Source organism: Rutilus rutilus (assembly GCF_951802725.1).
Source record: "Rutilus rutilus genome assembly, chromosome: 17".
In the NCBI taxonomy this organism is placed as follows: Eukaryota; Metazoa; Chordata; class Actinopteri; order Cypriniformes; family Leuciscidae; genus Rutilus; species Rutilus rutilus.
This window is the reverse complement of record NC_140230.1, coordinates 20,869,527-20,894,269: the sequence shown is the minus strand read 5'-3', so window position 1 is coordinate 20,894,269 and position 24,743 is coordinate 20,869,527. Positions and strand designations below refer to the sequence as shown.

General features: G+C 36.3%; 2 protein-coding genes across 11 annotated transcripts in view; one reads left to right on the top strand and one right to left on the bottom strand.

Annotated features, from left to right (window-relative positions):
* dtnbp1a (dystrobrevin binding protein 1a) overlaps positions 1-17,656 on the top strand; it is a 20,487-nt gene extending 2,831 nt beyond the window's left edge. For 2 of the 7 annotated variants that reach the window (XM_084385394.1, XM_084385395.1), the window contains exons 6-10: positions 1,054-1,186; positions 2,193-2,215; positions 10,363-10,518; positions 11,132-11,266; positions 17,030-17,656. In XM_084385394.1, coding sequence (XP_084241520.1) covers positions 1,054-1,186; positions 2,193-2,215; positions 10,363-10,518; positions 11,132-11,266; positions 17,030-17,319 — 737 coding nt within the window. In that variant the 3' untranslated portion in view covers positions 17,320-17,656. Of the gene's footprint in view, positions 1-1,053; positions 1,187-2,192; positions 2,216-10,362; positions 10,519-11,122; positions 11,267-17,026 lie in introns of all 7 variants that reach the window. The other 5 variants (XM_084385390.1, XM_084385392.1, XM_084385389.1 and 2 more) reach the window with 3 other exon arrangements.
* Positions 17,657-19,100: 1,444 nt separating this feature from the next.
* jarid2a (jumonji and AT-rich interaction domain containing 2a) overlaps positions 19,101-24,743 on the bottom strand; it is a 37,158-nt gene continuing 31,515 nt past the window's right edge. Inside the window, exons 14-18 of one of the 4 annotated variants that reach the window (XM_084385386.1) lie at positions 23,948-24,130; positions 23,665-23,789; positions 22,518-22,695; positions 21,992-22,099; positions 19,101-20,857 (exon numbers count right to left, since the gene is read on the bottom strand). In XM_084385386.1, the coding sequence (XP_084241512.1) occupies positions 20,684-20,857; positions 21,992-22,099; positions 22,518-22,695; positions 23,665-23,789; positions 23,948-24,130 (768 nt within the window). In that variant the 3' untranslated portion in view covers positions 19,101-20,683. Of the gene's footprint in view, positions 20,858-21,991; positions 22,100-22,517; positions 22,696-23,664; positions 23,790-23,871; positions 24,131-24,743 lie in introns of all 4 variants that reach the window. The other 3 variants (XM_084385387.1, XR_014625020.1, XM_084385388.1) reach the window with 3 other exon arrangements.

The window sequence follows — 24,743 nt, the reverse complement described above, 5'->3', positions numbered from 1 at the left end:
ATTCAAATGTTTGGGGTCTGTAAGAATTTATTATCTTATTTGACCCAAAAAATGCAGTATAAACCACAATGTTGGGAAATATTGCATTTTAAAATAACTTTTTAATACATTTTAAAATGTAATTTATTCCTGTGATGGCAAAGCTGAATTTTCAGCATCATTACTCCAGTCTTCAGAGTCACATGATCCTTCAGAAATCATTCTAATATGCTGATTTGGTGCTTAAGTAGCATCTCCTAATATTATCACAGTTGAAAATGGTTGTGCTGCTTAATATTTTTGTGGATGCATTTTTTCTGGATTCTTTGATGAATAGAAAGAACAGCATTTATTTGAAACAGACAATTTTAGTAACATTATAAATGTCTTTATTGTCACTTTCGTTTATTTGAATACATCCTTGCTTAATAAAATTATTATTATTTCAAAGAAAAAAGTACTGTACAGTGCTGTATGTTTAACTGAAAGGTGATTTCCTTTCCCAAAGGCAAGCAGTGATTTCCCAAGTGTAAATGGAATTTCTATACTAGTTACAGTGGTTTGCAGTTTTATTAAGAAGTATGAGGTGGCCAAGTGTAAATACCACCTCCTCCACCATCTTTCTAATGCAAGCAGATATGAAATAAGGCATATCACGTTCCCTCTGAGAATCCAGAGCTCAAATTCAGAGATAACTGCAAATTCTCATGGATGTTTAGGCACTTTTTAATGTTGCCACTTGGTGGTGTTATGTAGCTATATGAAGTCCTGCCTTTGTGGAACTCGCACTGACAGCAAACAGTGCCTATATTTCTATTATCATTCACTTGTGCTCATTTCGTAGTCTGTAATGTAATACATGTACAGATGAAATGTACTTTTCTCAATGGAAATGACAATATGTCTCCATACCTTGCATTCTAAATCAGCACTGCAGAGCTCTAGTAGCACATGAATTCAATATGATAGGATGCACACGTTATAGGGGCTTTGGCTTTTTTTCCTTTTTTTCCTGTACATAATATTTGCTTTAACGCGTTATAAACTTCTTTCGTCTTCCATGTTTTTGCACAGCTCACATGGAGGCTGATTTTGAAGAGATGGAGAGTCGTCTGTTATATCTCGAGGATTTGTGTGCTCAGTGTGATCATCAGCGCTACAAGCACTTTCAGGTCCTGCAGCTGGAAAACTACAAGAAGAAGAAAAGGTAAAAACAGCGTTTATTTGCTCTTAAATAAAGGCCCTAGACAGTTTAATGTGTCCATTATGTCTTTTAGCCAGTACTTTTCCTTTCTGCTGTCTTTTGTCCCCTTGGCTGAATTATAACCAGTCGTATATGTCAGAAAGCCTTTGTGCAAGGGTTCTGTAGGAAAGATAGAATGGGATTTAGGTGGTACTAGTTACCAGCGCATAAATGCATGGTTATCATAGCATCAAACACCCGAATCATCACATTTCCCCTTGAGCACTTGTTCATTCAGAGATGACTCTTCTGAAGGCATGTTATGATCAGGACATGCACTGTGTGCTGCATTTCATGGTCATTTGATCAGCTCACAATAACTGCAGAACATGAATGTTCTGTCCATCAAGGATTTGCCCCTTTAACTTAATAAAGGAACAGTACGTTGTCATTTTGATGATATTTTGCACCCTGGCAATGTTGAGAAGATATTAGGGCATCTGTATTGAATAAGAGTTTGTGAAACAAGCAATGTAACACCTGCTGTTTAGGTTGTTTATCATCACAAGGAAACTGCACACAGTGTGTTTTGCAGATTTCACAGAAGCACTGAATAACCACACGCAGAAATAAGCTTCAGTGAAAACACGCGAACGTCCTATTGTCCTTTTACTGTATGAAAACACTACCCAGCATGTATGTGTGTTGTGTAATCATGCAGGCATTTTTGATGCTGTGTGCTCTCGCTGTTTGAGCCTGTAGCTAAATCATACATCTCTGGCTTTGCCCAGTGAGTTGTAAAGCAGCTGGGCTCAGTGTTCAGTGCCCTTCTGCGTGTGGGTATTCATTAGTACAAACACACAGATGCAAAAGTTGTCAGCGCCAATGAAATGATGCAGCCTCTTTTTCTCGGGAATCTGTGCCTGTTTTAAATGGGGCTGACTTAATGTGACATCTGGTGAGATCTTGTGCTCTAGTTGACTATATGTATTTGTTGTGTATGTAACTTTTTTATTTATTTGTTTTCTAGGAAAGAGCTTGAGTCTTTCAAAGGTAAGAATGATCATTTTTCTCCATCTCCTAACTCCACAGCTAATACGAATATACATTAATAAATATGTTTACCAATAATTTATATATATATATATATATAGTTTATAATTATTACATTTATATTAATGAGACAGTAAAGATTTTTACGTTGTTACAAAAATATTTCAAATAATATTTCTGTTCATCAAAGAATGGATAGAAAGAAATGTATTATGTTTTTTTTCTCCAAAAAATATAATAACAAAATATTAAATAGCATGGCTGTTGTCAACATTAATAATAATCAAATTATTTAAGCACCAAATCAGCATTTCTAAAGTATCATGTGACTGAAGACGAGTAATTGCTGCAAAAAAAAATCATCATTTGCCATCACAGAAATAAATTACATTTTAAAATATATTAAAATAGAAAGCAGTTATTTTAAATTGTAATAATATTTGACAATGTTGATAATGTTAGTGTTATGACCTAACTTTTTTATGATCTCATTTTTTATGACCTATGATCTAATAAATCTAGACTTGGTGAGCATAAGGCACTTCTTTCAAAAACACTGAACATTTTTTACCGAGCCCAAGCTTTTGAATGGTATTGTATTTAATTAGTTACTTATAATTATGTAATCATACATACTTAAAGTATTATAATTTTCATTCATTATAATTATATCATATTGTATATCATCTTATTATTTTATTATAATTTCTTTAACATCTTAAACAGATTCAAGAAGTAGAGAGATCATATGTACTAAAGAATTGTATGAAAATAAATAGTTCAGTAAAGGGAACGAGTCATTGACCACTGACACTATAAAAATAGTTTTTAAATTGTGATTTAAAGGTAGAAACAGAAAAAAAGATCACTGTCAATAATGTTTTTTATTTGGTGGAGGTGCAGGTTTCAGAGGGATAAATAGGTCCCAGTTTAGTCGTTTTGTATATTATTTTAGCATTTTTATTTACATCATGAAGCTGATTTAGTGCTGAACAATGAGAATAACCGTGTAGTACAGTAATTACCCAGGCGACACAAATCAACCTCAGGGAGGGCAAAACTGCTCTAGTGAGTGGACGCTGCTGTCTTTATTTGGTCTTACTCTTATGATGCCATTAATTCCACACTGACCTCCAAGGGAGGCTGCCTGCTCCATCTGTTCATACCTACCGTCCGGAGAAAATAACATTCACTTTCATCATCGCAGCTCCTCCATGTATCAGATAGAGATGTTGTACTAAACAGAAATTGCCTTTAGGCGGCTATGCATCATTGTTCACATATCCGTGCCCTTTATCTAGAGAACATTTAGGTCATCTGAGTGTAGAGGTTATTTTGTAATTGATACAAAAGTAGATTTTTTTTTTAATGTATTTATTTTACATCCTAGTGGTTCCACAAATGTCTTTGTCACTGAAGAAGTGGTAAAGACTGTTTATAACACTTCCTTTGGTACGTAGGTGGTGTTGCTTGAGATTGGCTCGTTGTTTGTGTGGGCAGTGTACTTCAAGACTTCACACCTCATACTTGATTATTTATTTATTTAGGTTTTAAAATGATTTTTTATGTTTTTATGAATTCATTTTTCCCATCTGGACAAGGAAGCTGTGGTTTACTAGTATGTGCAGTGTAAAATGCAGCGCTGATATCTGTGAAAGACTTATAGATTTATCAATGACTTTTGTGTGTAATGTGCTTTTGTGTCAGATTGCAGGTTTTTTGGCACTAACTAATGATTATTCACACTAATGTTGACGTTATTCATGTTCTCTAATTGTAATATTAATCATAAGTGTAGTTGAGTGTTGTATAAAGTATAAGATCGATTTATTAGTCCCAGATTGCAAAGCGATGAAGGCAAATATTTGACACAAAACTCAGATTTCTACAGACCCTCACCCCTATAACAGGATGTGAATGGTACGTTCCCTGCTTTCCTCCTCACTCCAGCTGCATCTGTAGCTCTGTGTCCCTGAGCAGGCAATGTCTCAGCGTTCCTGGCCATAGAGGAGCTGCTTCTGGAATAAAAAGGAGCGGCTGCAGAATATAAGATGTTCGTTTAGCTGTTCTTCAGCCTCACTTTAACTGCAGTCTCAGGCTTACCAGTCCTGCTTTCAGCTTATCTGCACTCTTCAAGGAGAAATACAAAATGTCCACGTCGGGAACTCTGGACAGCAGCATGAGAGATTCTTGTAGGTTTCCAGACACTCTTTTTTTTAATTCAATATTGAGTAGATGGTTGTAAGGTTAATTTGATGTGCTGATGTATTGCAGTTCTGGCTGTATTTCAAGGGATCTGAATTAGTGGTTTGCAGTAATTGTTTGTCATCTTTGGGTTTGGCAGGCTTTAGTAATGGAATTTCAGCGCAGATTAGGATACATACTGTGGCTTTTGTGTCTGTATGCCTTTTCATTACCAGCCATCATAATGCAAGCCTATGCAGTGGCTTTTATTTTTTATAAAAGACTTTGGATACATCAAATTTAGAAATGTTGCTGTAAATCTGTTTGAAAGACATCCTTGCCATGGAGTTGTTGTAGTTATTTACTTGAAGTTAGGGTTAGTATTCCTGCTGTTCTATGTGTTGAGAGCATTGCTGTAACATGACAGTGTCTTAAAGAGCCAAAGTACTGTTTGCTTAACTTGTGTGCCCTCAGACCATTGTGCCAATTGGTTGATTTTTGACCTGTACATTGGGTTGTAGAGCTGCAGCCTCTAGGTGGCTCATGTATTACAATCTCATAAAGTTATCTCAGAGATTAAGCATTCACTGGAGAGAATTTATATATTATATTATAATATGTTATATTATACGGCGTGAGCTATTGAAGAGTAAAAGGAGGAGCGACGACATTATGGACATTATGTTATGTTTTGTTTATGTGTGTGCGGCAGTCGTCCGCGAGGGGCTGCCGCTTTTCCTTTCGTTTTGTTGTTTGTTTATTTTGATATATTAAAGTGTTTGAACGTTCGCCGGTTTCCACCTCCTCCTTCCCTTATCAACATACCTCTTTACACTTGTCAACGCTGCCCCGCGAATTTTAGTAATAAAATAGCTCAGCTACTGAATCTCTACATTATATTTCTCAGCAACGACTTCGCTATTTTGAAGTAATTAAACTCACAGCTTTGTTATGAATAGAGAGAAGCTGAACAGACGCAGGTACAAATCTCTCTCTCTCTTTCTCTCTCTCTCTCTCTCTCTCTCTCTCTCTCTCTCTCTCTCTCTCTCTCTCTCTCTCTCTCTCTCTCTCTCGATAATTAATTAAATTATAATTAAACTATAAAAAATGCTATAGTTCAGTTAATTCAAATAAATGTAATCTTACGCACTACTATATCTCTTTGTCTGATTGAAAGCAGGCAGAATGCTAGATCTAACGCACCATAACTGATGAAAATAACCATCAATTTTACCCTTCCGGTCAAATATTGCGCTGCAAACATCAATGACAGCTTTAAGTTGTCAGTGGTGGCAAATGACCATGGTATAAGCGGGCTAGCCATGCATTAAACAATTTTAATGCACTTCGCGTCGGGTGGTTCCTTGCCTCCATTTCTTGCATTAAGTAAGGGATAATCCACGGCTAGCTGTGCATTAAATAATTTTAATGCACAATGTGGAGACAAAGAACATCCTGGCGCGAAGTGGACCTATTTTCAAAGGTTGTGATTTGTGCGAGTTGGATGTTTTCTGACATTAAGTTGCTAGAACATTTAGGTATGAAAAAACCTAAGCAAAGGGGCTACTCTTTATTTTAAAGGGGTGGTATAATGCCCTTTTCACAAGATGTCAAATGTGTCTTTGATGTCCCAAGAGTGTGTATGTGAAATTTTAGCTCAAAATACTCCACAGATATTTTTATATAGCATGTTAAAGTTGTCACTTTTTGAGGGTGAGCAAAAACGCACTGTTTTGTGTCTGTTCCTTTAAATGCAAATGAGCTGCTGCTTGTGGCAGAGAGGGCGGAGCTTCAACAGCTCCTTCTTAGCAGCTTAGATTACCTCACACAGACATGCACTGAAAATTTCAAAAACGTTTTGCCTTTTATGTTCAAAACGGAGTCAGATGATGTCAACGGAGTCAATGATGGAGAGACTCAAGAAGAAGTGACAACATGTAGAATGCAACAGGACATCTAAATTTATGTAGCTGATGTGTAGTTATCTTCTAGTAATTGATTAGCATATTCTGTCTTGATAATCTATAAATCCTGTTCAGGGGGCGGGGTTTATGTAAATTCTAGGGTTGGTGATGTCACTAACCCGGGAGGAATGTCGTGTAGACCCTACCAGCTGTTTGTTGTAGTCCTTAAAAAACTATTTCTTTAAAAGCAAATATCTCCCTTTGCTTTGAACTTTGAGCTTTGTAACTAGATGTTGTTTATGCTCAAACATAAAACATTACACACTAACTGAAGTTAGAAAAGTGAAATCATAATCAACCACCCCTTTAAGGTGTTCGTTACAGTGTAATTATACATTACGTACCGAGTAATATCAAGTAACAACATGTACTTACTATAGGGTATGGTTAGAAATAGTGGTTGGTTTAGGGTCAGTTGCTTGTAATTACGTGTAACAAGGACACTGTAATATAATGTTACCAGCAAAGGTTCTACTGACACAAACCAGAGACTATTTATAATTCATTGTCTATCCTAATTGACTGTGGTTGTTGGGCAGAGTAGTGATCTTGAACCACCCATGTGTTGAAAGAAGACATTGTTCATACATTCCTCTGTCTCTTTCCTCTCTCTGTTGCTGGATTCTGGGGTTCTGTTCTGTGTGCGGAGGCAGGTCAGCTCATTAGAATGAGTCATTAACCTGTCTGGCTCATGGGCTGAACCTGCATCACCATCCGCTGCCAGATGCTCCACTGATTAGCACTGCATTTCTTCTGCTGCATTTTCCTAATAGAAGATTGATGGTTTTAATGAACATTGTCATCAGTGTAATCTAGCCATATTCACAGTGAGCAGACCATGAAACTGTGTTGTCGAAGTCGTAGCCGTGGTTCTGTCCATTGGCCCTCACAAAGGTTCTTAAAGTGGGTATGAAATGGAAGTTGCTATTTATTTATTTATTTTTCCATATTGTGACGTACATCCAAGTGAAACAGCTTTTCGAACAAAAAAAAATGTAGGGCTGAACTTGATTTTGTCCATGGGGAATTTATTTGATGGTTGTGGTTTGCTATTGGTCAATCTCATGTGAGTGACAGGTTGTCCTGCCCTCACAACAGTAAACACATCATCAGAGATGTCGTGGCAAGAGGGAGGGGAAGTTATTTTGATTAATTATTACGGGGGCACATGAATTTTAAAAAAAGTGCATGGATAAATCATTCATAATAATATTCCATTAAAATTTTGATTTGTTCATGGTGACTTTAACATGTTCTCTCATTTCTGAGGAATGTGTGTGGAGGATGTGACAAGTGTGATCAGAGAGCCTCGGGCTCACCCTGTGCCGTCAGCTATCATTAGCTGTCACACGTACGTAACGGAAAATGTGACGAAAGGCAAAGCTTAACTCTGCAGATTTAGTGCTTTCATTCTGTATCCATGATTTAGTTCCCGTGGACATGTAATCTTTCAAGGGAGGAAGCTGTCTGTTAGCATTGCCATTCATCTTAATGGCACTTGCTCAGATTGCGTAGGACAATCCACCCCTTAGCCCACCGGTAGTATGGCAGCTCATGGGCACTGCGTTCTGCTGTCAGGTTTTTTTTTTTTTTGACAATCACCTGAACCTCAGATGTGTTAAGTAGAAAAAAGTCATGGGGTATTAAGAACAAACCCAATCCCTCCACTAGCAGCTCTTCTGATCTGTGACGTCAAAGGCAGCAGATAGGGACGAATATAAATCCATTTCATGCCTTTAGAGCCCTTCAAATAAGTTAGGAAAGGTGGCATCTACTGTAATTAATAAATAAAAATTAGGAATATATATGTTTGTGAGGTTCTTATCAGTCCGAATATGGAGCTGCTTTTGAATGGCCGTCAAAGGAGAAAGATGCTTTTTGCAGCCAGATGGCATCTACCAGCAGGAGCTAAGAAGCCAAACCTTGACCTCTTGGAAATTTCATGTTTGTAAGTAAAATGTATTGAACCTGCGCCATTGCAAGTTCCTTCTAATTCTTAAAGAATTAGCCTTCCCATTAAAAGCTTGCATATATTCCATTTAAAAAGAGAACAGCCATTAAATAAGGTTGATGTCACAAATTTAGACTTGTCTATGGAAGGCTACATGGAAGTTGGAGGGTCAGTATATGCATATATTTGCTATATTTTGCATATCTGTGTTTCCTGATACAGTAATGGTAACTTAAAGCAGTGTCCTGAAGAAATTAATACTTTTATTTACAAAGGACGCATTAAATTGATCAAAAGTGACAGTAAAGACATTTGTAATGTTACAAAAGACTTCTATGTCAAATAAATGCTGTTCTTTTGAACTTTATATTCAACATGAAGAGTATCATGGTTTCCACAAAAATATGAAGTTGCACAACGGTTTTCAACATTTGTATAAATGATATATCATGTGACACTGAAGACTGAATTAATGATGCTGAAACAGAAAACAATATTGTTGTTACTGTATACAAACGAACAAAAACAAACTTACTGACCCAGTCTTTTGAATGGTAGTGTAAATTAAAGGAAATGGTTAGAAATATTCCCTTGCATATAGATTTGAACCTAAAATGTTGATGTTGAACAAGAAACAAAATGTTATTTGCCATTTACCTTCATACCAGCTTTTATATTAACATTTAATTGGCATAGTAGTAAACAGGTAGTTTTATAACTGTAAAGAGATGGGATAATAATGATTCTGCTGTGAAATATTGATTTGACAAGCGTGAGGGGCTGAAGCAGGTTAGTAGCGCAGGCGGCATCAGAGGAGGCTGTCAACCAGATATCATTGCTAAACTAATGTCATGAAAATACATGCATACATATTCAGTTTATTTTAATGTGCTTGCATCATCTTCATTTACATAGCCCGCTTTTGCAAGGCTAATGTTGTGCTGAAATGGGCAACAATGGTTTCCTAGTGAACATGCTTAGATTCAGCCCAGCACTTTTATTTAACACTGCTCCACCAGCGTGTCTGTTGGAAAAACAATATGTGACAGGACTGTAGTTAACACCACATCCTAATAACAGAGGTGCACTTCACAGCTTTGTCAATGGACTCATTTTCCTGACAATACACAGGATAACGGTAGACAAAGTCTGCTCTATATTTGATGTTGCTGTATGCATACTTGCATGCATTAAAGGTTTTTCCAGCACAGAGGGCGATTAGTGACCATGTCTTGAAATACTTAGTGTTTAGGGAGTTTTAGGGGAATTATTTTGCGTAATATCAAGTTTTTGGCGGTCAAATAAACGTTTCATTCTGGAAGTTGCATTTTTTTTAGACTGTGACACCATAAGCTTTGACAGGATGTTTGTACCATACAGTATCTATGCATACATCACACCTATAAACACCACAGACGGTGACTTTCAAATATAGCATAGGCAGACTTCCTGCTTTTTAGAGAAGACTGTGCACTTCCTGTGAAAGATAAAGTAATCATCGCACATCTTGTATCACTCGCAATAAGCGCACCCACTCTCATGCCGCGTACACAAAAGAAGCATTGCAATCTCTGCCACCCCTACTAGAAGATCATAACACGCTGTGGTAAGCTAGCATGCTGGAAAGACATTTGTGTAGGATCTTCTTCATTGTTGGGCTGTAGAAAACATGTTTGAAAATGTACACTGTTGTTTGAAGTTTAGATCTCAGAGGTTTGCGTTTGCAAATTTGCAAATAGTTTTGGAAAAAGCATGCAAAAACCACAATTGTGGATTAACTTGACACAGCTGTGGCATCAGTAGGCAGTGGCCATTCAGATTGTTAATGCGTTCCTACTAAACTTGTTGAGATGAACACAAACTGTCATTTGATTGTAATTGCAATTATGTAATTGCTTTATGTGTGCTCAAGTGTTGTATGTTACTACAATGATTCTCTGAGGGTGAATCCACTTCCCTTTCCAGTTCATTTTATGCTTCCATCCCCCATCTCTCTTTCTTCTCTCTGGCATTTTGTAACCTACTTGGTTTTTTATGTCTCTCTTTAGCGGAGCTCGATACAGAACATGCCCAGAAAGTGCTGGAGATGGAGCATGCGCAGCAGGTCAAGCTAAAGGAGCGACAGAAGTACTTTGAAGAGGCATTTCAGCAAGACATGGAGCAGTACCTCTCCACAGGATACCTCCAGATCACGGATAGGAGAGGTCAGTTACCTATTTTATAAGGACCACTTCTGCACATACTTGTTCAAATGCCTGAAATTGATTTGTTATGCTCTCAACAACACTTTTACTATTCATATTTACTCTCCTCATGTAGTGCAATGTGCATTTAGTGGGACAGTGAGCAATGGTTTAGCAGTCAAAACGCAATGTTCTCTTTTTCATAGTAACCTTCAGAAAATAGCAGCAAAATAGTTTGAATCACAGCCGCTCTATATGATGTGCTGCTCACGGCTCTGTCCTTCCCTTTTATGAATATTTAAACATACTGTTACTGTGTTAAATGGGAGGTTAAAGAGCTTATGCAAGGATGTTGATGGTCTTCTCTTTCCTCTCTCCTGCCTTAAATGCTGCCCTGATGTGTGAGGTATGCTTTCCCATGCATCCCCCGTTCTTCAGGACATCTTCTTTTTCCCAGCCTCTTCCATCCATGTCAATATATTAATTATATTGTGAAATTTGCTTGTATATTCCTGAACTGTATCTGCTGTTCTGTTAGGTTTTAAAGCGATCAGATGGTTTGGTGTTAGGATTCACAAAGTTAAAGAAGTAATTGTGGTTTGTTTTCTTTCATCTTCTGGGGCAGATCCAATAGGCAGTATGTCCTCAATGGAGGTGAATGTTGATCTTTTGGAACAAATGGATCTCACAGATGTGTCCGACCACGAGGCTCTCGATGTCTTCCTCAGCTCCGTAGGTGAAGAGAACAGCTCTCTCTCTCCTGACACAGGTCGGTTGTGCTCTTAATGTAACCTGATTTCATTTGTTTCTTTACAAATTTATTTTGGTGCCTATGCACTTTGCACTTTTTCTGTAAGCACCAAAGTACCAAGCACCAAAAACACAAAACAAAGAACTACTGTGACGAATTCAGAATCAGAAACAGAATCAGTTTTATTGGCCTAGTGTGCTCACTCACACAATGAATTTGTAGTGGCATTTGAAATTTCAATACACTTTTGTGTTACTTTTAAGTCAACCAATGTGTTCTTCCTCTTTACACGTAAAGTATGTTGAAATCTTTAAATCTGTTATAGTTAGACAATTTGTCAAATGTTATTTTTGATCCATTTGAACAAATCTTGTATGCAATAATAACATGTAGTTTATAGAATTTATTAACAAAAATATTCAAAATTCAAAAAAGTGAACAATTAAATGAATCATTAACAATGCTGTTTGATTGAAAGTGTTCTTGAAGAGTTAACGGTTAATTAAGTTTGAATTTAAAAACATTTATTTGACAGCATCTTAAACATTAATCATTTTTATTTACATATTTGTTAGAGTGCATAACATACAGTACAAGTATGAGGGTCGGTGAGATGAAGCCTCTCGTGTGTCTGCCTGTCACCATCGATAACTGCCAGAGGTGCTTTAGGGACTTCTACCATTCAAAGCTGCAAGGGTGCAAATAGAGAACATTTGTTATTTATACACATAACGAATATAGAATAGAAAGCTAATGTTAGCTAAAATGCCAAGAAAAAGCGTCAGAGATAATGTTAACTTCTTGGGTCATTTTGCACAGTACGTGGCACTGTGAGCTCAATTCATTTGTGACAGAGAGAGATGATGCGGTAAACGGCACCGTGAAATTCCCTCATGTGAATCACGGCATGGCGACAGCGCGTCATTGATTAATTAGAAGCTATTCCACTCACAATAAATCGAACAAAAGAAACCATAAAGCTTGTTAAAATGAGTTCCCACCACTGAAATTGTGCAGCGTTGGCTGTCATAATGTAGTTTGTGACGTCAGAAACACCAGCGATTTCAAACTGCGTTTTTGAGACTGTCTTTGGTTCACCACAGTTTAAAGGAGAAAAATACTCAGTAATGGTGATGACTTATGAATTTGCACATGGTTTGTCTTATCTCTCAATATTATTTTTATTAGTTTTATAAGAACAACAAAAGTTAACAAACAGAAACAAACAGAAACAAAAAGACATTACAAATGACATAAGTGCCTAAATAAAGTACAAAGGAGAAAGATAAATCACGTAAAGAGGGGGATCGAAATCAAAATCATAGTAACAGATGTGTTAAAATCTCTAAGTTCTGCTATCATGTAAATGTTGGAGAAAGGGACCCCAGACATTGGGAAAATTAATACGAGACTTTGCTTCAATAAACCCTGTTTTTTCAAGGTTTAAGACAGACCATCTCAGCCGACCATCACTGAGAACATGGGCGAGCAGTGGCTTTCCAGTCCATTAATATAATTCTCTTGGCCACAACCATTCCCAGCATTAATGCCAGCTGCAAAAAATAAGGTAAAGAGGAAACAGTGTCCGAATAGCCAAAGATGCCAGTTCCATTTCAGGAGGGAAAGTTTGATCATGTGCCGCTGAAGACCAAGAAAAAATATCTTGCTAGTAACTAGAGTTTCAGGCAGAACCAAAAAGAATGAGATAAAGTTCCCTCTGCACCCTGACATCGGTCACAAATTGGAGACACAGCTGGGCAGATCTTGTGAAGTTTGGATTTAGAATAGTGCAGTCTGTGTACAATTTTAAACTGAATTAATTGGAGTCTTCCGTTGATGCTGTGTGTTCTCTTCAAGATTTCAGACCAGAGGTTGACAAATATATTGATACCCGCCTCTTTTTCCCAGCCTACCCTAAGATAATCAGAAGATGTATTCAACTGCGAAGAGAACAGGGAGACAAATTGGGAAACCATATGCCTGGAATCTGGTACTTGTCGCACCAGGTCATAGAAACAATGCTCTTCCTGCTGAATCCTATAGTCAGAGAAAGCCTGCTGAGCATAATGCCGAACAGCCGAATCTGCAAATAACGAAAAAAACGAGAGTGAGAAAGATCAAATCTACTAAAAAGGTGATCAAAAGAAGAAAGGTGACCGTTTGTGTACATCTCGTTAAAAGTAGAAAGACCCTTATTATTCCACATTTGGAAGATTATATCACTCAAAGCGGGTATAAAATTATGATTCTCACCAATGGGAGAATAAAGGGAAGGCTGCGTGATATCAGGAAATGTCTTAATGTGTTTCAATATCCTTAAAGAACTATGCACTACAAATGTTTTTAGTAATGCTCTTTAAAGTAACATTCAAATTGGCTAATTGTAAAGCCGGGAGAGAACTCTAGTTTACAGAATGAGATTCCATGTAAATCCAGCTATAATCCACTACACTCTCATAAGAATAGGGCGATTCATAATTCCAATACATCAAAGCCCTTACGTTCACGGCCCAATAACAGTGTTGAAAGATGGCATTACCAACCTGCCCAGCTCTTTAGATTTCTCTAAGTGTGCCTTAGAGATCCGATGTGCCTTAAAACCCCAAATAAAAGAGAAAATGATCGAATCTAGATTTAAAAAAAAAGATTTCGTAAGATGGATGGGTAAAATCTGAAACAAATATAAAAACTTTGGAAGGGTCACCATTTTTATAGCATTAATGCGGCCAATTACCGATGGTGGAAAACCCTCAATTTTCCACTGGTAGATTTAAGGCTCTTTATTGCAGCCATAAAGTTAAGCTTAGGAAATAACCAATCGTAAATAAGTAAAATGATCCCAAATAAAAAATAAAAAAAATTATTAGGAAAATGACTGCCAAGAGGAACAAAGATGCTTTTATTCCAGTTAATTGAATACCTGGAAAAAGAACCAAAATGGTTTATTAAATCCGTTAAAGGGGGTAAAGAATTAATGGCGTCTTTTAAGAATAAAAGCAAATCATCCGCATATAAAGCGAGTCTGGTCTCTACAGACCCAATTGTAATGCCATTGATAGAAGAATGGTGCTGAATATTTAAAGCCAGTGGCTCCAGAGCCAGATTAAATAATAAGGGACTAAGGTAACAGCCCTGTCTTGTCCCACGATAAAGAGTGACATAGTCCCTGGTAAGTATTGCTGATTTTGGGTTTGCATAAAGCATCTCAATACATGTATGACATTTTTTTACCAAACCCAAACTTATCTAGCACTGAATATAGATATCGCCAATCGAAGTGATCGAAGGCCTTCTCTGCATTAAGTGAAATAATGGCTGCCCTAGAGCGCTGAGAGCATACACTATACATAATTACATGAATTAATGAAGGGGTTTGGCAAAAAAAGACTTTGGCAACAATCTTCTGGTCACAATTAAGCAAGCTCAATGGTCTATAACTGGAAGGATCTGTGTCATGCCTTTCTTTTTTCAATAATAAACAAATGTTCGCCTCGTAGAGAGAATTAGGGAACAGTTTATTTTTAAAAGAATGATTTATCTTTCTAAGTAGTCGTGGGGAAATTATGTCTGCATGAGCTTTATAGAATTTAATACAGAACCCATCAGGCCCTGAGGCCTTACCGTTTGATAAGGACTTGATTGCCTTCAAAATTTCATCCAAAGTGAACTCTTTATCCAGCTCCTCTCTGGCAGCCTCACTAAACTTTGGAATGTCAATAGTATCAATAAAGTCAGTAATATCTGAGTCAGGCACATTACATTTTGAAGTGAAAAGATACTTATAGAATTCTTGAAAGCAGACATTCATTTCCTTTGGCTTAGTTAACAGCATACCAGACCTTGATTTAAATGTGTAAAATGGCTCTATTAGCCTGTATGCCTCTTTAGTTGCACATGGTTTGTCTTAAAGCATATTAAAAACACTACATAGACATAAAAACATAAAAAACTTGATTTTCACCACAGGAGGACTTTAAGTACATTAACAAAGAAAACAAATATTTGTTACTTTCCACCACTGCCGTGTATATGTGTAAAATCCGCCTTGACCATCTACAAGTGATCACAAAAGACATTTTTGAAAGCTTCTTAATGCCAAATACAGAGATTTAAAATGTTCTATTTATTCAATTTAAAGTCCAGATAAGATCCAAAAATCTTATAAAGATGCCGTAAACCGAATCCATATGAATCTTTAATCAAGTCGTGAATAGATATGATCACTTTATATGATTAACAGATTGTTTCTAGTATCACATATGGCAAACTTGGAAGCTAGTGCGTGCACCTTCAGAACCTTTTTGAATCTTTAAAGTTTTGGTTACTTCCAGTGTAGGGACAGAAACCTCACAGGTTTCATTAAAAATATCTTTGTTTTTCTTATTATTTTTTTATTAACCAAAGTCTTATGAGTTTGGAACGACATGAGGAAGAGTCCATTTTTCTCAGGATGTGATGCATGTACAACATACATGATTAGAAATACACCAAATAAATGAAATATAAAACACTAAAAACTAAAACAACTTTTTAAATGGTACAAGTGAATTTAAGCATCACAGCATTATAATGTACAGTACAAAACAGATATTCATTTTGAGATTGGCTAAAGATTACATTTAACAGCATTATTAATTATTAATATTTTGATCTTTTAAGTGAGCATTATAGAAGACAGTGAAGAAAATCTAAATCTAAAATGTGCAATTTTATATACAGTGCTATGCATAAGTTTAGGCAACCATGCTAAAGTTGACTAAAAAGAGGAATAAAAAATCATATTTTGCAAATTTAACTTAATGCCTTATTTTAAAAAATTAGGAAAAATCCAACCTTTAAGGACACCAATTTTCTTTGTGAATGAATAATGTATCGTAAATAAATAAATGTTCTTCCTTAAAAAACAGGGTGCATAAGTTTGGGCACCACTATGTTAAATTCCCATAGAGGCAGGCAGATTTTTATTTTTAAGTATTTTTTTTTTTTTTTTTTTTAGGATACTATGCATCCTGATAAAGTTCCCTTGGCCTTTGGAATTAAAATAGCCCCACATCATCACATAGCCTTCACTATACCTAGAGATTGGCATGATTTTATTTCAGTTAGCCTAATAGCTAGTTTGATTTGCATTGAGAGATGATCTTATGGAAAGTACTCCATGCCAATCTCTAGGTATGGTGAAGGCTATGTGATGATGTGGGGCTATTTTAATTCCAAAGGCCAAGGGAACTTTATCAGGATGCATAGTATCCTAAAAAAAAAAAAAAAAAAATACTTAAAAATAAAAATCTGCCTGCCTCTATGGGAATTTAACATAGTGGTGCCCAAACTTATGCACCCTGTTTTTTAAGGAAGAACATTTATTTATTTACGATACATTATTCATTCACAAAGAAAATTGGTGTCCTTAAAGGTTGGATTTTTCCTAATTTTTTAAAATAAGGCATTAAGTTAAATTTGCAAAATATGATTTTTTATTCCTCTTTTTAGTCAACTTTAGCATGGTTGCCTAAACTTATGCATAGCACTGTATATATATATATATCCAATGAGTGTCCCATTTAAAAATGGAAATGGAAAATATAGTAGTTTTCACCTTATTTAAAGCCATTGCGATTTTTTTATTTTTTTATTTTTCTGAGAGATTTTGTCCGAGTGCTGGAATGACTGTGAACACGTGAGACTTTCATGGCATGGAAGCATTCAGGGTTGTGACTGCACTTTAAGGCTAATTCATTTTCTGAAATAGATGGTGTGATATATTTTCACCTTGTTCAGCAGAAGGCCCAGCTCTGGAACCTGGCTCATCCCCATCAGACATCAGCCTGAAGGTGCCCTCACAGACAGAGCTGCGGCAGACCGTGTCTTCCATCTCTTCCTCCTGCACCGACACCATCAGCGGCGTGACCGAGGGTCCGGATGAAGAGGATGGCAGCGAGGAAAGCTGCAGCGGAGACTCCCCACTGGTCCAGTCAGATGAAGAGGAGGTACATGCTGACACAGCCCTCATGGCCCTCCCAGAAACAGAGCCGCTCAAAAGCTCAGACGACAGCGACACGCAGGCCCCCTAGTGGCCATGCAGGGGGAAACGCACTCGCTCATGTTGGTTTCTGGACATGAAAACCTGTTTTACATCAGTGCCCAGACAGAAGGAGTGCTGAGGTCCAGCCAGATGTTTCTTCATGGCTTAATACGACACTTTGAGATGAAGGTTTTGGAGCCTTGTTGAACGCTGTTTGTACTCAGCCTTGAGAGCAGCTCTTTTCAGACTGTTAGCACTGTGATTTTTTTTGCTTCATTCTTTCCCAAAACAAATAAATCAACACAATGTATGATACAATTCTTCATATTATCTGCTGCATCAGAATTATATAGAAATTAATAAACATTTTACAGTGTTCCTGCTAATATCACTGATGTATGTTCGTTGCATGAATTTGTAATGCAGAGCTCATTTTTGAGCCGACTGAAAGACTCTGTATAAATAAAATATACCTTGAAATAAGATGGGCCTCACGGGCATTCTCAGTGAAGGACTGATATTTCAAATCATAGTGATCTAAAGAAAATATCTTCCACTAAAGATTTAGCAGTCTCCGGTATAAAAATAGCTGTGAACATTTGGACCATCTGTGGTTGCAAAATTTACAGGCTCCCTGTACAGCAAGCTGTTGCTCTGAAACCCTGTTACCTCTGTGGAAAAACACTGAATTAGCACGGTACCTGCAGTAAGAATGAGGGATTAAAAGGAAGAGTAAAGTCTGACTGCATGGCTTTCAAAATGTTTCCAAGAACTAGGGATGGTCTGCCGTTATTAGTGCACTAACGTTCAAAAGTTTGGGGTCTGTATGATTATTATTATGTTTTTTTTTTGTTGCTTTTAATTATAATTCTTAATTCTTTTAATTTAATCATTTAAATTCTTATGCTCGCCAAGGCTGCATTTATTTAAAAATACAGTAAAAAAGTAATATTGTAAAATATTATTACAGTTTAAAGTAACTTGTTTTCTATAATAAAATACCATTTATTCCTATGATGCAAAGCTGAATTTTCAGCATCATTACTCCAGTCTTCAGTGTCACATGATCCTTCAGAAATCATTCTAGTATGTGATTTGCTGCTCAAGTAACATTTCTTATCAATGTTGAAAGCAGCTGTGCTGCTTAATCTTTTTGTGGAAACATTTGTGGTCTTTGTTGAATGGAAAGTTCAAAATAACAGAATTTATTTGAATTTTTTGTAACAATGTATAAGTCTTTACTGTCACTTTTGATTAATTTAATGTATCTTTGGTGAATAAAAGTATTCATCTCTTAAAAAAAAAAAAAAAAAATGCTGACCCAAAACTTCTGAACATTAGTTCTAAATACATATTCAGATATACAACACCACATTTTAAAACATTAGTCAACATGAACTACCAATAAAAATACTTTAAAATCATTTATCTTAATGTTCATTTCAACATTCAACATATTATTTAATGACCTACTACACTAACATGCACAATGAACAGTTGCATTATTTTAGATTTTTATATATAGATAGATAGATCGATAGATAGATAGATAGAATGATTACCATCATATGATGTTCAAAGGAAATATTTTAAAACATTAATAATTTAAATGTAACCTTCAAATTTAAAAATAAATAGACTTTTCATACTGTATATCGTAATGTTGTAATGCCTAAATTAGCATTTAAAATTATTACATTTGTGTTCCGTATATTTTTGGGGGGATTTTGGGCATTTTATCAGTTATTGTCCTTAACATTAAAATAGTCACTGTTTGGTAACTGTAATATCTGTGCATCTCCACAAAGAACATGAGGCCAGTGCATTTTTGGAAGGATTGACAAGTGATTTATTTATTAAAACAAAAAAAATATACAAACCTGAAAAAAAAAGAAAAGAAAAAAGTAACCAAAAAGCCAATCTCCACTGGATTGGAGGACTGGAGGACTGAGTAACAGTGCATACAAATAAACAGTACAAGGATCAGGAGTATCACTGTATAAAATGGGGTGAAAACAAAACAAAAAAAAACAAACATTTTAAGGCCATAAAAAGTATACAACCACATTTTGGAAACACTTTTAACCTTAAATACAAGTCTGTCATTTGGAAAGGGGTGACTACCATGTTTGATTACAGGACTTTGATACAGTCAGTGCAATGGGTAGCTAGGCCTATGACATAGTTTACTTTTGGGTAAAAGATTTTTCCTTTCGAATAAAAAAAGTAAAGCTAAAAAACTAGGGATCACCACTATGACATACTTCTCAGTGATTTAAGCAGCACTTATTTTTTGTATGTTTTTTGTAGCAACCCTGTTAACATCTAATTTATATCGATGAAGAAACCAATGTAGAAGTAAGGCTTTTTCTTCATCTCGAGACTCTCTCATCCAAACCCCTAGAGACCCGAACTCAAAGGCTCAATTTACTGGCATATAAACATATTTGGGGCTTTTTCGTTGTTGTTAGATATTAGTATTTCGCAATAATATTCTAGGAAAACAAAAGAATATTTAAAGATTTGATTCTTAATGGCAGAACAGGTGGAGAACCAATTACAAATATAAAGTCAGCGGGATAAAAGGGAAAGTGCATTTACAATTCAAATAGTACAAACGGCCTTCTGCATGAAACTTGTTATTTGTACTCCAAAGATTTTAGTAAAAGGCCTCAAAATGTGCTTTTAAAAGTGGGAATTCGCGAAGGAAATCTCGGATCGGTGCTGTCAGAAACGATCACGGGCTCCCTCACATGTCAGATCTATGTAAAAGTGTCAAGCCTGTACAGTTTTTTTTTTTTTTTTTTTTTTTTTAGCCGTAGAACCGAAAATGCCAGTAACTACGATACATGTACCGTCTGACGTGTCGGCTGGAATCTTACATGTTCGTTCTTGTTCCTGACAGCATTAAGACGTAATAAACATGAGCCCAAGAGACAAACAGGCGGTAAGGGTGATGGAGAAAAGTGTCACTACAGCACCAGTTAAACACAAATGATAGGAATAGTATAGGATATATTTATATCTATGTATACGCATATCTATACTCGATTTAATGCTAAAACAACCCGAAAATACTCATCTAAAAACCAATCTCAATACTAGTGCAAAAGGTTTCGTGCTTGTTGAATGAGACCCATTAGTTTATGTCAGGTGTCCTAAACAGTTGTGTATTCGCCGCAAAACACGATGTAACATTTAACCTCCGTACATTCAATATATTGGACTAACCAGCCAGTAACTACATGTATCTGTAATAAAAAAGTGCAATATAACAGCTTGTTGTATTGATATTATACACTAGGTACAAAGAGTATTGAAGAGAGTTTGTACACAAGTATTAGGAACACCTGATATAAAAGGAGACCCGCAGGAATGTCGCTGGCGGTCTGGTCTGGTCTGGTCTGGTCTGGTTAGGAGCGGCCGCTGCTCTTTGAGGCGGAGCTGGAGAGGGGGACCAGCGCTGAGCTCTTGTTCCTGGGGCTTCGTTTTGCTGGTGTCTTGCTGGGACCGACGGCTTTCTGCTTCACTCCCCCCTTCTCCAATGCTCTGCCACACACTCGATTTACCAGACTGTTGATCTGCTCCTGTGCAAAATAGTGTGGGATGATTGATGTTACACATTTATTTTGAGAAGTTAATGCTAAACAGATGTACCGGAACAGCATATTATTCAAAGTCTGCAGAAAATAGATTTTTAACATTGGTATTCGTTATTAGAAGGCCAAAACATTTTTCACAAAAATGATTGTATTTTTTTCTTGTCACTGGCTGAATTTAACATGGGAATGTAATGAATTTATGCATCACAACATTATAATGTCATTCAAATGACATTCATTTTGAGATTTGCAAAAGATCACATTGTGTTGATACATTTTTATTTATTTATTTTTCGATGACAGCAAAGCAATTTAAATGTAAAAATCAAGGTGATGAGCATACACTACCACTCAAAAGTACTTTTTAAAAAGAAATTAATACTTTTATTTAGGTGCATTAAATTAAACAATTGACATTGTTACAAAAGATTTATATTTCAATAAATGCTGTTTTGTTTGAACTTTCTGAGCAGCAAATCAGCATATTAGAATGATTTCTGAAGGATCATGTGACACTGAAGACTGGAGTAATGATGCTGAAAATTCAGCTTTACCAGCACAGGAATGAATTTACATTTAAAAAAATATTAAAATACAAAACAGGTATTTTTATATGTCTGTTTTTTGTCCATACAATGAAAGTCAATGCTGTATGGAACCAAATAAATTTTGTCATTGTTAGTTTATTGCAGAACACAAAATCTGATATTTTGAAATGTCTCTCTGTATATTTGTCCATATAATGAAAGTCAGTGGGGTTCAGAAAATGAAATTTTGTCATCAAATTTTGAGTTTTCTACAGAACGCAAAATCAGACATTTTTAAACATATCTCTGTATTTTAAATTATTTAAAATATTTCTCAATGTTACAATTTTCACTGTACTTTTTTTTAATCAAATAAATGCAGCCTTGGTGTGGTGAGCATATGAGACTTTTATTTGTATTTATTTTTTCAAAAAAAAAAAAAACATTTAAAAAATGTTTTCCTGACCCCCAAATATTTGAACAGTATAGTATATAATGAAAATTTGTTTTTCACTTATTGATTTTAGTTTTAATATGATTTAATTTTAGACACTAGCCTACTTGCAAAAGGTAGAAAGTGACAGTAAAGTACCTCAGTGTAACGAAACATCATCTTGAGGCCGCGGGGAGACCTGCGCTTCTGGATGTATCGAAGAGCGCATTCCAGACAGAAAACCACATTATCATTCTCGTGAACAACCTGTTGAAGAACACACAGGGAGTGAATACAGCATATATGCTAATATTACTTATTATAGCACAGCATAGCATGAACAAATTAGCCTGGGGAAATTCCTTCATAATTTAAGACAGACCACTCACTTAGGGTACTTACATTTACATTTACATTTATTCATTTAGCTGACGCTTTTATCCAAAGCGACTTACAATTGCTATATATGTCAGAGGTCGCATGCCTCTGGAGCAACTAGGGGTTAAGTGTCTTGCTCAGGGACACATTGGTGTCTCACAGTGGATTCGAACCCGGGTCTCTCACACCAAAGGCATGTGTCTTATCCATTGCGCCACCACCACCCCAGCTTGTACTTCAGCTTGTGGTTACTCCTTTACACCCTGAAATGTAGAATATAAAGTGAGGAGTATTATTGTATATTTACCATAGACAGGTAACACAGATGCTGGCACACTTGGCAGCGCCTGTCAGACGTGTCTTCTGTAAATCTCAAGCGTTGCTGCTTCTTCTTGTCTGCATGAGACTCGCAGTGAGTGCCGTAGCGCGCAGACAGACGGAGCCCGGCCTCGAACAGATCCCCGCGCTGGCTAATCTCGGCATCCCTGAAAGAACGGAACAGGAATTTTACCTAACATTCTGAGATTCAGCCTCAGCTAGCACTTAAAGAGCTTTAAATACACGATTAACTTAATAACACTGTTAAATGTAATCTCCAGCAAACCTCAAAATGAATAAACATTTTTCATACGGTACATTAGACCATTGTGATACCTTAATTCAGTTGAAACATGTAAAACTGTCAATTTAAAGGTATAGTGGAGGATTTTCACGAATTTTAGAAAAGAACCGCCCTCTCCACTTTTTGAAAAAATGCACATGCGCAACACTCTACCTGCTCCCGAGAGGGAACGCCTATTAAACGTGTGCACGAGAGAGCACCGTAGCTCACCACACATATACACCTGAAAGTGCGCATGCGCAGAAAGCGAAAACTACCTAGGGACAAGCACGTACGACGGCCTTACGTAAACATATCACCAGAATGATTGACAACTAGGAGGACCAATAGTCTTGATGATCCACCCGGAAAAAGAAAAATCCTCCACTATACCTTCAATTTAACTAAATTATTCTCATAAAATAGTATAGAAATTTACCATATAATAATAATATATATATATAAAATGTACAGGTTTATCTATCAGTGTTATTTTAGCATCTGTTATATTATAATAGTTTAATATTTTGAATTAGATTACATTTTTTTGTCATTTTATGTGGTTTTAATTTAATCATTAGTTTAAGTTATTTTAGTACTTTAACCCTGAAAATGAGAAATGTTGAAATAATATGTTTACATTTTTTATTTAAAGATTTCATGATTATTTCATGATTATTTTTTTTAGTTAACGGTAATAACCATGATCTGTGTCAGAAAAATAAAAATCAGAATTTTAATATCGATGAACCTCTAAAAACAACCTCAATCAACATGCAATTACAAAAACAATGGTCATCAAAGAAAGGAATTCGGAGTCAAAACCAGACTGTAGGATGTGTTTCAGACAGACCTGAGATCTTTGATGAGACTGGAGACTGCATTCATGAGCAGCTTGTTGTCCCGCTCGGATGTAGTGATCTGGTAGAGCAGTTTCTCTGTGGAGAAAGGCTCCTCTATACGACGCCGTTTAAGGTCCTGCAAAGCAAACACCACACACGATCGTGAAAGTCAGGGGAAGCGCCATAGTCCCACAGGAATTAGGCAAAACCTCACTTACAAAAATACAGCTCTATTTGAGTTAAACCAAGTCAAGTTCCAGCTGGCTTTGTCCGTCCATGCGTCGAGTCTCTCACCTTAGCTGCCTCGTAGCCCAGTTTCATCCACTGGGGGTTGGCGAAGTGTACAGTCTCTGAGACACTGTAGCCACAACACACCTTAGACACAAAGGTCCCTGGGAAACATACCATGAACTGACCACTCTGTTGCACTGTCCGGTACACTTTCACCCCCTTTCGACGGAGCACCTCTGGAGAAATCTGTCATTGAACATCACGTCAAACCACATTCTCATTTTCATTACAGAATGACAGTAAATGTAGTGTTCACCAAAAAAAAAAAAAGAAGAGCCATCTACAGAGCAGAAAAGATGATATTTAGAATGATGATATTTTTTTTGTCCATACAATGTCAGTGGGGTCCAAAAAATAAACATCGTCATCAATTTTTGAGTTTTCTACAGAACACAAAAGATGATATTTTGAAAAATGTCTCGATTAAATTAAAGTCAGTGGGATCCAATGTTGTTTTGGATCATACTTTCATTATATGGACAAAAACAGTTCTTCAAAATATCTAAGACATGAGGTTGAGTAAATGATGACAAATGTCTGTTTTTGGGTGAACTATCCTTTTAAGAGAAACCTAAACTAATACCAACAATATTATTGATCTGACTATACTAACCCTGTTGTATGAGAACTGTACTGAGCTGGACGATGACATCAGTTTTTGCAGAACTGCTTTATAGATGAAATGAAATAATTGATGACCTTTGCAACGGAACTGAATCAACACTGAACTGACTTCAGCTGAACAACAGCCGAAATGCATAATTTTCCTGTTATCACTGTCAAGCTGCTTTGAAACAAT